Below are 14,122 nucleotides of genomic sequence, written 5' to 3' on the forward strand. Positions count from 1 at the left end.
CACAGTAACCCCAAGTGATATAGCTCTTTTTAGCAATAAAAAAAAAAAAAAAAAATATATATATATATATATATATATATATATATATATATATATATATATATATATATATATATATATAAAAAACGACATTCAAGCGTGCTGTCTTATTTTGTTGTTATAACAGTATCCACTCTGAAAGTCAGACAGAATCTACTGTAAATCTGCCAAATGTCAATCATTATTTTGAATTAAAAAGAACAAAGGCAAGTTTGAGTATGCTCATCATTTCAGAGTTTCGCATTTGTTAACATTTCAAACAACTCAAGTGCATAAAACAAACTTTTTGAAAAGTCATGACTTTTTCATGAGCAGTGATGTTCCAGTTCAAGGTCTTTGGAAAGCAACAATCTTAGTATTGGTCAACATTCTTGTGAAAGATAGTAAAATATAAAAGACTGTTGAGAAGAGATATTATAGACTCTAAAAAGATGCATAACAAAAGTCATTGTCAACAATTTGGTAAAAGTGTTAGATTACTTTGGAAAATTGTATTTTTAATATGATTTGATTGAGCAGTAACTCATTCAAAAATTCACTACTGACAAAGGCATTAACTGGTCTTTTTGCTTTATAATGCTCATGTACACTACACTTCAAAAGAAAGTGATTTCATGTATATGACTGAAACATAAGCTTAAGTTGGCAAACAGTTTGAGATTTCTAGTAGATAGGAGCTGTACTTTAATGACTGTAAATATCTACCCGGGGGTGTTACTAAGACTTAAAAAGGACTTTGATCCCAACATCTCAAAGCTGCTGAACCAAGTCACTCCTCCTCACCAGCTGGTAGTTTATTTTATAAGTTCACACTTCCACAGTAATAAATACTCTTTCAGACTAAATATGCTAATGATCATTAACTGAAGAATCATATCCGGTCACCAACATAAAATCCCTGAAGTACAAGCTTACATTACCTTGCAAACACTCTGTCCTTGATTCCCTTCTCCTTGCCATACTGAACAGATTGTGCTTCAGTCCTCCCGCTGTGAAGAGATGTACAATGTTTGTCAGGATTCAAACCATATTTCGCAACATATAATGTGACTTTCTTGCCTGAGACCTCCAATTCTGTGAATGGCCTAATTTTATATGAGGCTCTTACTGCTCAAAGCTACAGAGTTCAAATATGTTTTAATATACTATAGACAGCACCAATAAACTTGTAAATCTAGAAAGTTTCACAAAATGAATTATTGATCAGCTCCTCATCCTAGTTTCCCTACATCTAAAAATGGCTAAAAGCGCATCATCTATTTTTCAAGAGTTTATCCCCATGATTTACTAGAGTATTTGTTTGTGTCGACTAAGGTCAAGCTTTCTGGTGACTGTGGACTCCCTCAGCACACAAGTAACTACTGCAACGACGAGACTGAAAACAAAATCTATGAATTTCTGCTCAAAAAAAAAAAAAAAAAATGAAATGAAATGAGCATGTCACACAAAATGAAAGTTTTGGGATTTGTATGAATAACTTTTACATTGTTCACATAACCCTGGTTCAACAATAAGAATTATCTGTTGGCTCAGTTTCCTATATAAATATAATAACTTTTACAGCTACTATTGCAAATGTCTAAAAAATGTCTAAAAAAGCTTATTTAATTTCATTTCAAATTAAAATGAAATATTATACAGTAAATTATGAGAAAATGAGAAATATAAAAATTATAAAAATAATAGAATAAATTTAAATTCATACAAATATTAATACATATTAATACAAGTGAAAAAAGGACAAGGAGAAATCTGAACGAATCTGGGCGAGCAGAGAAAAAAAAAAATTATAATAGCAGCTCATAAGTTGCACTTCCTCAAACTGCATGCACTATTTTTCACCCTGTTTAAGAAAAAAAAATTATGAAGTACTGTGGATGTATAGGAACACTGGAAGAATGTCTTACCAGTAACGGAACTTGGAGCCCAAACTGAAGTAGTGCGCAAAGAAGTTCTTCTGTGGAGGAACGGGCCGATCTAGCCGGAAGAAGGTGTGGTGTTCAACACAGGCCTTCCAGAGATTTTTACAGGCCCTACAGTTTACCATGTTGAAACCTAGCAATGTATCTCTTGTCTCGTGCTGTAGGCAAAAAAAAAGAAAAAAAAAGAAAGAAGGATCTTAAGGCTGTTAAATCAAGCATACTGCATGATTAACCCAAAAGGAGATGTTGGTGACATTTACATTCCCTTGCCCTGAACGTTACACACATTATGTCGTCTTGTTTTGCTCTGAACACGGGCTTCCATTTGAAACCTGGCCAAAGTACCCAGAAAGCTCTGTTCTGGAGAGACCTATTAGGACTGACACTCAAATCTGCAAGGCTCCATTGGTCACTGGGGACTCCAGAGGGGGGTAAATGCACTTCCTGGACTGTTTTTGGTTGTACAAATCGCAGGGGCTGTGACCCAGGGCCAGGGAAATTGGACCCACTCAGCCAAGCTCTGCCATCTGGGCATCAATTATGGATCATGACATCATTGAGTTCTGCTTTTAGTACAACTGCTTCTGAAAGGTCCCTGTGCATTATTCAAACTACCGGGGTGTTTTGAGGTCTCCAGCAGAGGGTGTGTGATGCCATGGAGAACCGGTTCAGGCACACAGGTTCTCGTCGACGTTGTCAGGTCGCATCCCGCTCCCCCACATGCAAAATGCATCATCTACTCTCCATAATTAATAAGCTGTAAAGAATCTCTATCTCACTCTACATCATCACTGACAGCAGGGCAGTAATTACAGGGGGATTTCAAATAAATAAAGTTCAGTGGTCAATATGCTCTTCAATTTGATATAGCCTGAGCAAGATTGCTTATTAATAGAAACTGCGGCACTCTGCAGTTTGGAAATGGGAGTGATGATGTCTGTAGAAGTCGTCTTATGATTTTACATATTGTTATCAGCAAAAAGTGAGAGGAAACGGCACAGATAAACAAAAATATTGTAGTTTAAATTGAATGTTCTCTTCACACATATAGAAATGTGCTGCCACGCATCACACAAAAATAGTGATATTTTTAAAATTATAAAATGTATACTGTTTTAATATAGTAATTTTAATATATTAATATTTATTTAATAATTTAATATTTACATTATTTGTGCAGTCATATATTCCCCTACACTTTCAGTCAAAATCTACATACGAATCGTGAATCATGACCTTTGTTTTGCGATGAGTATCATTGAGCTAGAATCACAGTAATAAAAGGGGAAAAAGAAAAAAAAAAGTGTACCACTTACTGCCTCTTTTCTTATCTGGATGAAAAACTGTTTGCATTTAAAAGATATTTTCACGATCTTCAACCTAAAATAGAGGGAAAAAATAATTTGTTGGTAAAACAAAAACACATTTTCAAGGGCAGCAAAACAAACACATTGTGACCTGTTAAAATTCGCTGACCCCTTTCCCGACCCCTTTGTGTCTCTTTAAGCTTTACTCCTATTAAAATATGACTCAGAGTGAAGCTAAATATATTCAACACAACACACACACACTCTCGAATGTCCGAATAAACACATGCTTGAGGGTCATTCACTTATGACACATTCTGTCACACACAAATAGTACAGCACAGTGCAACACATAAACACAGTCAATGGTGGTCAAACTGAACTTCATTTGTCTTTAGAGATCACTAGCATCCACATATTTATGTTCATTCATAGTCAGTGTTGTATATATTTACTCTTTTTAACCATCACTATTGAAGTTTATGAACTGCAGGGGTGAGCAATAAAATAATCAATAAGTGCAACCGTTTGCCCTGAGAGCTTATCTGTGGTAAACAGCCACTGTTCTCTTCTGGGCTAAACATAGTTTGCCTGGAAAGCATCTGTGCGTGTATTTCAAACGGGAGGTGCTTGGACTACAGCTACAGTAGCAGCTGGGCTTGTGTGCCAGAAAAACTGTCTGGTGGTGGGGGATGGGGGGAAGCTTTGCCTGATGAGGATTTAGGTGCTGCTTTTTACATTTGATCATTTAACAGAGGCTTTTTTCCAATCCACATCAGCTAGTGCAACCAAAAACATGGATAATCTTAAAATATCTGAAGATAAAATGTCTAAACACGTAAAATACCCCCCCCCCCCCCCATAAAAATGCCTGAACCTCCCCTAAGAATGGTATTTAGTTAGATTACATATATAAAAATAAAAAAAATCAGTAGAAATTAAGTTATATAGTTTTAGAACAATTTAGAGAGTTTAAATACATTTTTAAAAATTGTTGGGATAAATTTATTCATAAATTTAAATCAATATAATTATCAGCAATGTTTAAACCAATGTTCAATAAATAAACATATAATTAATAATTCTTCCAGCAATTAAAAGGACGCCATCGCTTTCTCCAAGGCCACAGCAAGCGATTGTCAATTGCTTGACTTCTATTTCCACCGCATCACCACATCAAGCTTGGTAGCCCCACCCACCACAAAATCTCATTGGTCCAATTCTGTTCCACATGACTTTATATTAAAACTGCATATATGTTCTTATTGGCCTATACCAACAATTATTATTATATCGTAGAAATCTGACACCTAGTTAAAATAACACGCACACACACACAAAAAAAAAGCATTTTAAACTGGAAATCTTCATTCAAGGATGCCTTGAGGCTGACAGCAATGCATAACATTCAGACTTACTAAGTTTACAACCTCAGCCACAGTCTTTACACTTCATGACTTGAATGAACCCGAATGACACCAATAAAGGCAAGTTCACTTACCATGGAAAGTAGTTGATTCGTACCCTGTTCTTGTAGATGGCAATGCCAGTTGATATCAAGCCCATGAAAATCTCTGTGTTGCTTTGATCCTGAAAGCAGGAACAGAGTAAGAGAGAGAAATTATTAATGAGGATCATTAAGCTTTTTTGAAACTGTCCTGTGTAATGTTGTTTAAAGAGTTAGCCCACCCAAAAATGAAAACTCTGAATGAAAAAACATTCATCTTATTCTGTTATTCATCTTATTTCGTTCCAAACCCATATAATTTTCTTACTTTCATGGGACATAAAAGCTATGCAAAATGCTCTTTCCCATACAATGAAAGTACATACAGTGGCCAAAGTCTTCTAAAGCTATACAATAGCTTTGTGTGAGGAACAGACATGAAATGGGGTTTCCTGTTTGAATGATTATCTTTATATGTAACAATGAGCCTTGTGTGTGGATACATAATGAAACAGCTCCGGCACACTTACCCTTGCATAGTGCAGTTCCACTCCATAGAGTTCCAACGTTCGTGCCGTGTTCAGATAATTGAATTCAGACTGTGCTGGGTTAAGTCCACTGTGTCCAGGCCAAAAAAAGGACAACAAAGGGTAAAAATTAAGACATGCGCTTCAGATTCACATCACAAGACAGTGTAATAGAAGTATGTTTGTACAAAACTCTTGTGTAAATTGCTTAAATTGCCATCTTTGAGAATCCACCGATTTGTCAGTATGGCTAAGACGTGGGATACAATGAGCTTCCTGTTCTCAGCAGAGCTCTATAGTGTGCATACTGAGCAATGAGTGCTGAGAAAGCACACGTAAGTGTTCACTGACACAGTGTTCATGAATATTCATAAAGCCATATGTGAAATCAACAAGACTCCTTTATTGTGGCCAAATTCTGACAGCAATGTAATGTGCTGAAAGGAATATTTGATTATAAAAGTACAGTGACAGAGTTGGTCAGAGTTCTGCCAGAGTAAAGCGATGATTCTTACTTGTGTTGCTGGTGATGTTTGGTGACATCTTTTTCAAAGCCCTGAGGCTGGTTGGGGATGAAGCAGAACTCAGACAGGTATCCTGACAAATTCTCGGCCTCACTGTAATCACCCAGCTCAGCTGAATCACACAATACAACCACAGTGTTACGGATAACAACCATGACTCATAACAGTACAACATGTAGACAAAGTCACCTGATAATGTAAAGGGGCAGGATCACTGATGGCTACACACTGGTGCCCAAATCTCTTAATCACTCGCTTTGTGTGTAAACCACATTATTATGTATCACTATTATTATAAGCGAAATGGCCTAAAAAATTATATGTATAACTTATTTAAAATAAACTGATACTTTAAGTGACAGTAAAGACCTTTACATTATCTATCTATAAAATAAATCCTGTTATTTTGAAGTTCATATTCAAAGAATCACACACAAAAAAAAAAAAAAACACAGTTTCAACAAAATCTTAAGCAACAATTAAGCAACTATTTTCAACACTGATTATTATCAGAAATGTTTCTTGAGCACTAAATCAGCATATTAGAATGATTTCTGAAGGATCATGTGACACTGAAGACTTTCAATCACAGCTTTCAATCACAGGAATGAATTACTTTTTAAAATAGAAAACAAAGTTATAAGTTAAGTTATTTTAAACTGTAATAATATTACTAATTTTACTTATTTTTGATCAAATAAATGCAGCTTTGGTGAAACATCTGCAGCACGAGAAACATTCTAACTTATTTTTCCAACTTTATTTGAAAAATGAATTGAAAATAATGATTAAGATGTGTCCAATCATGTTAATTCAAGGTGTAAGATAGAATATAATATTTTGTACATTTTATACATGTAAAAATATAAAATTTTTACATTGGTGGTTATACCACATTACAGGTTTAGAGTGTTTTAGAGTGAATATGCCAAAACATTCTGATGAGATAATATATTCTTATTGAGTGCCAAATGTTGTCAGATCAAACATGTTGAGACAATGTATGACTGCTTTGAGATCACTTCACCTTCACTTAATTTTAGGCCAAGCATTGCATTATCATTACATTCATCCTCAGTTTAAAATACAATGATAAAACGCACTAATGTTTAAAGCATTATTGAACACCTGTTACAATATTTATTATCATGTAAACTCAGTAAGTCTTTAGAAATCCGCTAAACCACTTCCATTGACTAAAAAAAAGAAAGAAAGCAGCATTTAGCATCAATTTTGCCACTTTGGCAGCTTGTCAGTAAACCTTAGCAAAAAAAATGTGTTGCAATATATAGCGCTGTCCTAGGCTACTGGGCTTAACAGAATCCCCTCTGACCTATATAGCGCCCAAACTGCATGCTAAAAGCCCCGGAGAGACCGGAGCAAATGTGCTCACTACAGCAATCTGTCAAGAGTCATTATTGCTGAGCTCAATCTGGCAAGCGGACCCCCTAGGGCCCAGGATATGCCATGTCACTCACTGCTCCATCTCGAATGGGCACTATTAGGTTAACTAAGATGTGCTGGGCTGTGTTTGTGCCTGCTGTACTTCAGAAAGATTTCTTGCTCGCATGTACTCTTGTTTTACAAGCTAGTGCTTGTTAAGTGTTGAGGTTGTGCACAGATGGAATGTACCATGCTGAGCTCGCGCTGTTGTATTTCAGTGGTTTGCTGGGAAGCTCAGCACTGGATTTTAGTTTGCATGATACCATCTATGGTGAAATTTATTGCCTGACGTGGAAAAAGAAATGTGGTGCATAACATAGGCGGAAAACAACTTTAATTATAATTCTGCTGCTATGCTACTATCAATTCCTCTCGCTCAAGAAATAGAGAATTACAGGCGCCACTTGTTTGATACCAAACATAACATTAAACAGGATTTAAAGTTGTAACATTAAAGATGGTGAGACCAAACCAGAATTAAAGCAAACCACATGTAATTGACCGTCACATACCGTTCTGCTTTAAAAAAGTGATTTAGTTTTGTGGCTTCTTTGTCATTTAAATCCTACAACCGTTCATTCCAATGAAAAACTCATACTTACACTGAACAGCATATGATGCCAGGAGTGCGGCAGTATTGTGCGGACAGGGCAGTCTGGGAAGGATATATATTATATTAAATTAACAGTATAACATGTTGGGAGATCAAACCAAATTGGAACCAAATTAATGTACTTAAGTATCCATAAAAGAACATTAAGCACATGCAAATTCAGAAGCACAAACTGCAGTGGTATCACTAGATGAATATTGCATGAACAGTCTACGTAGTACAAGTTACAGACATAATCATTTACGAATAAATTGAATGCCCCCTACTACTGAATGCATATACTATGCAACTGGACTTAGGAAGAGATTTTCAGTTAAAACAGTCACACATCATCCAGCTCACCTTCCACTGAGTATGTCCTGCTTAATCTGTAGAAAATACAGGTACCTACACAGATGGAAAAGAACATGACAAATAATATCTTTAAGTATGTATTATTCATGAGGTGAAGTCTTAAATATTAAAATAAATAATAATAAATATTAAAGGGGGGAGGGGGGGGTCTAATGCTATTTCATGCATTCTGACTTATTTACACTGTTAAAGAGTTGGATTCTCATGCTAAACATGGCCAAAGTTTCAAAGAACGTGTTGGACGTATAAGTATTTCTGTGCCAAAAAAAAAAAAAAAAAAAAAAATTTTTTTTGGGGGGGGGGGGGGGCGGCATTATTACGTAATTAAGGCCGGAATTCCTTGTACGGATCGACCAGAGCGAGAGAGCAAGAGCACGCCCATCAACGCGCTTCATTCGGCTTTACGGAAGTAGTCGGCAGCGCTGCAAAGGACTTGCTCGAGAAAGATTTGTCACTTTGTTTTTAGACCATGAAATCAACAATGTCACCAAAGAAGTGTGTTTTTGGTAGTGACGGAACGATAACTTTGCTTCCCAAAGAACCCAGCGTTAAGTGGAAGTTAGAGATTTGTGCTCACAAATTACATTGATGCACTCTCGATATTTGTCATTAAAATAACCATAGAAACCACCTTAAATTAACTATCAAAATAAGGACAAAGTCATGTCTGAGAGTTGCAATCAGTTTTGTATTGGTTAAAATTAATGGAAAATATCTCGTGTTTTTCCATGGCTGCTTGAGTCCTCAGGACCGGCGCTTATGGTTTTATAAACAAGGCCCAGTTCTATGCTGGATTTACAGAACGTATGAAACTGTAAGATAGAGTGGTCACAGCGATAATGATCCTGAGCGGTCACAGAGATAACGAGTGCATATAATGTAAACAACACAAACAAAGTGAATTCATAAATTCATTATTCGTCATTTAATATATGCTATATTCATTATAGTGATTCAAAAGTTATCCAGGGATAATGCAATGATGTATTGTGTGTGTTTAAATACATTTGTTTAGTTGACCATTGATAGCTTGCAGACGAAGCTGTGCGTGCTCGTCACTCTTTAGCTTCGCCCATGGCACGCCTCCAGGAGCTCGGCTGCTTTCGGAAAGACTCGGTATAGCTTATCTATCTTTTATAAATATGACATAGTGATGGTCGATTTCAGAACACTGCTTCAGGAAGCATCAGAACATAATGAATCAGTGTATCGAATCATGATTCGGATCGCGCGTCAAACTGCCAAACTGCTGAAATCATGTGACTTTGGCGCTCTGAACAGCTGATTCGACACGCTGATTCATTATGCTCCGATGCTTCCTGAAGCATCGTTTTGAAATCGACCATCAGTATATAAGTCGTTATTTTTTTTATTTTTTTTTGGCGCACCAAAAATATTCTCGTCGCTTTATAATATTAATATTGAACCACTATACTCGAACTGATTTAGATGTGTTTCAGTACCTTTATGGATCTTGAGAGAGGAAGTGTCATTGCTCCCTATGGAGGCCTCACGGAGTCATCGGATTTCAACTAAAATATCTTAATTTGTGTTCCGAAGATTAACGAAGGTCTTACGGGTGTGGAACGGCATGAGGGTAAGTAATAAATGACAGAATTTTCATTTTTGGGTGAACTAACCCTTTAAATGGCATTTTTGCATTATTATCTAACCAAGCCAAGCAAACATAGACTTATATAAGATTATATAAGGCATCTTACGTTTGTGTAATATGATTACAATATTAAGATACTTGTTGTTAATGCAGCAAATCATTGCATTTAAGATATACATTTTATTTGTTCAATCATTCCCTGGGTATTGAACCCATGATGATGACCTTAGCCATATTGCTAGTGCCATACTCTACTGTTTGAACTACAAGAACACTACAAAGAGATAATGCAACAGTATCACCATGAATCACTATGAATCACCGTCACAGATTCAGATGATGATAAAATTACAACAAATGTCAATCATTGTAATTTTAAATTATGCACACATAATCCTGCCTTACTTATCCCTGTTCGAGCCTATACTTCTCTGAACTATTTTTGACCTCTATACTTTTTTTACAGCCTCCTTAGAAACAAGAATTACAACATAAATAAATCAAGCATGCTGAATGAATAAATGTATAATAAAGACCCGCATGACATCAAATCTGTTTAGTTTGCCTATTAGTTTGAAGACTTTTAAATGCTATAGTGTACACTTAAAGGATTAATTCACTTTCAAATGAAAATTTCCTGATAATTTACTCATCCCATGTCATCCAAGATGTTTATGTCTTTCTTTCTTCAGTCGAAAAGAAATTAAGGTTTTTGATGAAAACATTCCAGGATTATTCTCTTTATAGTGGATTTCAATGGCCTCCAAACGGTTGAAGGTCAAAATTACAGTTTCAGTGCAGCTTCAAAGGGCTTTAAACGATACCAGGTGAGAAATAAGGGTCTTATCTAGCAAAACGATCTGCCATTTTCTAAAAAAAAAAAAAAAAAAAAAAATGTATATGCTTTATAAACACAAATGCTAGTCCTTGCAATGATGGATGGATGTGGATGGAAGCTTTTTCTTTAGCTCATACTCGTGGGTCCCGTTCATTGCCGTTATAAAGCTCAGATGCGTCAGGATATTTATTAATATTTCTTGGATTATGTTCATCAGAAAGAAGAAAGACATTTACACCAAGGATGGCGTAAGGGTGAGTAAAGTTTGGGCTAATTTTCATTTGAAAGTGAACTAATCTTTTAAAAGTTGGCAAAATGAACTTTTATCATATACATTTTATAATGTAAAAGTAAAATTGTTTTTAAACATAGATTTAAAAAGTTTAGTATTTCTCTTTTAGGAAAACAGATCACAATTTGATGACTAAATTTGGTGACAAATGTTTGTCCAAAAAAAAAAAAAAAACTAGAATGTCCTTCCCACCTTACGGCCTTAACATTTTTCCATTCCACTGTGCTACTTTTCCATTGTTTTTGCAGCGCCTTGCACATGAGCGTCGCATTTTTAAGACGCCATGTTAAAAGAATATCAACTTTTACATGCAGTGCCGCTCATCAATGTCAGTTCCATAACAGTGGACCAATCAGATGACCCTGGAGGTGGGGCAAGCATTGTGAGCTTTTTGTTTACAGTAGCAAGTTGGCATGGCAACTGTTTTCTTTTTTTCCATGTCAAAAACAGTAGCTATCTGTTCTGCTGTTTGGCTATTTCTGTTATTTCCATTATTGCATCACATTTAAAAAGTGCTCGAGACCCTCATGTTCTGCACTGCGCCTTTTTTTAAAACCATTCCTGAGCGCTGCGTCTCATATTTTTAGATGCAAAGATGCATTTTGTGTGAACGAGCCCTAACTCATGCCATGGGCCAGAATTCAAGGCACACAAATGAACAAAGCAATGTTTTCTTTAATAATCACTTTTTAAGTTCTTTTCATCAAAGCTGAAATCCACAAACTCACCGTGTGTATTCTTCCTGAAGTTTGTTGGGGTCACTCACAAAAAATTTCACCCGGAAGTTCAGATGATGTGGGGAGCCCCCTAGCATTTTATTCATTAGAACATGTGCAATTACAAAGATGTGCAGATACAAAGGAAGAGAAAGAATACATCAATGGTGGGTGGTAAACAACAGCCTACAGTATAGTGCTTTGTATAAAATTACTTACTTTTTAATTGCTTCCTTATGGGTTTATTTGGATCCAGCCACCTCTATAAATTATTGATAGAAAGAGAGAAAGAAAGAGAGAGAGATAGAGAGAGGGGAAGAAAAACCTTAATAACATGGCAACAGTCCAACACAACCTAATGCCACTCAATAATTCAATAGGCTTGTGTTTTCTGCTGTAGGGAGGTGGGGATGTACTTATCTGGAGTTACACAAAGAGACAAAGTGAGTGTGTTTGTTGAGTAAAAACTCTGATCCAGTTTCAACTGAAACAATGTAACTTTAAAGTCTTTGCAACCACAGATCGACCAATTGGTAGATCTAGTCTACCTACTGGTAGACTGATGTAATATGAATGCTAGATGACCAAGATGACCAAGATGTCTACTAATGTATTTGCTTTCATCTGAATTATGTAATTTATTTTAGAGTTTCTGGAACAAATACAGTAGTTAAAACATTTACTGTAAGTTTTTAGGAGGAAATTTTCTTGTGTCTTTGTGATGATTTAAGATGTGATTTACTCATTAAAATACATTTTCCCCTGAAGAAACTAATAACACTTAAAACTCACATGAGATGAAGAATCCAGTCATATCAGTAGTCTAATATTCTGCTAATACTGAATATTGAGTTGGGCCACCCAACAGGGAGAGATGCTTAACAGGATCTTTAAACCTGAATCATTGTGTGTCCTACATTCCTAAATGTGAACCTATTTCAGGAATAACGGCCATTCACACAAAAAGCTCCAATCAAAACCCTTGTGAATCCCTGAGGGCAGACTGTCTTGGCTCTGGCACATCATTGAGCTTGACCTTTGAACTCACCGGGCTATCAGAGGAGTCGTCGGCCAGGTGCAACCCAAAATAGTCTTTCTCGGTCAGCTCCAGGTGCTTGAAGACAGCGTCCAGTAGGATCTGTCCTTGATCGTGTTTCTATAGCGTATGCACACACATACACACACACACACACATACACAGATAGAGGGAAAAATATAAGTTGTAAGAATACATTTTAATCCAAGAATATTTTTTTATTATTATTTTATATAAAATATTTTAATTTGAATATTTAATTGTAATAAATTAAATCATATTCTTCAGAATTATACTGTCTTCAATATTATTACACAATGACATATTTCTAGCCTGATTTCTTCACTTTCATTTTGCAATAAAGGGAACCCAGAGCATAAAATAATAACTGAAGCAAATCTGGATGTGGACTAAAAGCAAAATGGGATCAGAGCCTCATTAAACTTTGTATTTGTCACAACAATCATGCGCGTCTTTTTGGCTGACATCAGCAGCAAAATAAAACTGGAAGTATGTCCATATTTCCAGTAAAGGCCAAGCCACTTGAGAAGTTAGAAACAGTCAGACATAATAAGCCATTTTTAATTGGCTGTCAGATCCGTTACAGCATCCTGATAGAAGAGTCGAGGCATTAGCAGCGCTTTTATTTCCTGTTTTACCCTTTTAAATGGTCCTGGAAATGCCAAGACAGCATATTCTGAACACATGCCTTCTGAGAAACACAGACAGACAGTTCAAACCACATACATGCTGTGTTGTTCAATAAACAAAATATGGCAACAGTCACATCAGCAGAATGAATGACAGGCCAGTCGAGAGAATATGGACAGTCTAACGCCTCTGCAGAGCTGCAAAGCGTGCAAGAAAATACAGAAATATGGAGCACAAATACAATTTACATACGGATGTCACATGGAAAACATGGTTTTTGTTTTTAATGAAGGAGATGGAGGTTTGTGTCCTCCATACCTTAGAACAGGACTCTTCAACTCCAGTCCTTGAGGGTCAGTGGCCTACTGAGTTTAGCTCTAACCCTAACCAAACTAAACACACCCGAACAAGCTAATAATTCCTCTTTTACAAGATGTAATGTAAGTCTCTGGTGTCCCAAGAACGTGCCAGAGAAGTTCCAGCTCAAAATACCCCACAGATCATGTATTATAGCTTTTCAAATTTTCACCTATTTGGGTGTGAACAAAAACACACCATATTTGTATGTGTCCCTTTAAATACAAATGAGCTGCTGCTCAGGCCCGCTTTCCAGAAGAGGGCGGAGCTTTAACAGTTCATGCTTCGGTTGCTCAACAACAACAAAGCAGGAGAATCTCACTCAGCCAAAATGACGATTGTCAGTAACAGTGTGTTCAGCCTTACATTGTTCAAACCAGAGTCGGACACTGATGGAGAGACTCAGGAAGAAGTCACAACTTATACAATGCATCTGGACAT

At 36.2% G+C, this 14,122-nt stretch overlaps 1 protein-coding gene across 5 annotated transcripts in view; it reads right to left on the reverse strand.

Annotated features, from left to right (window-relative positions):
- ptpn4a (protein tyrosine phosphatase non-receptor type 4a) overlaps positions 1 to 14,122 on the reverse strand; it is a 53,667-nt gene that overhangs the window by 16,634 nt on the left and 22,911 nt on the right. For 3 of the 5 annotated variants that reach the window (XM_048193677.1, XM_048193676.1, XM_048193681.1), the window contains exons 3-13: positions 12,686 to 12,793; positions 11,857 to 11,899; positions 11,650 to 11,728; positions 8,165 to 8,209; positions 7,812 to 7,864; positions 5,758 to 5,878; positions 5,246 to 5,345; positions 4,770 to 4,858; positions 3,278 to 3,341; positions 1,947 to 2,119; positions 960 to 1,028 (exon numbers count right to left, since the gene is read on the reverse strand). In XM_048193677.1, coding sequence (XP_048049634.1) covers positions 960 to 1,028; positions 1,947 to 2,119; positions 3,278 to 3,341; positions 4,770 to 4,858; positions 5,246 to 5,345; positions 5,758 to 5,878; positions 7,812 to 7,864; positions 8,165 to 8,209; positions 11,650 to 11,728; positions 11,857 to 11,899; positions 12,686 to 12,793 — 944 coding nt within the window. The remainder of the gene's footprint in view (positions 1 to 959; positions 1,029 to 1,946; positions 2,120 to 3,277; positions 3,342 to 4,769; positions 4,859 to 5,245; positions 5,346 to 5,757; positions 5,879 to 7,811; positions 7,865 to 8,164; positions 8,210 to 11,649; positions 11,729 to 11,856; positions 11,900 to 12,685; positions 12,794 to 14,122) is intronic. The other 2 variants (XM_048193680.1, XM_048193678.1) reach the window with 1 other exon arrangement.

Source organism: Megalobrama amblycephala, linkage group LG6 (assembly GCF_018812025.1).
Source record: "Megalobrama amblycephala isolate DHTTF-2021 linkage group LG6, ASM1881202v1, whole genome shotgun sequence".
Taxonomy (NCBI): domain Eukaryota; kingdom Metazoa; phylum Chordata; class Actinopteri; order Cypriniformes; family Xenocyprididae; genus Megalobrama; species Megalobrama amblycephala.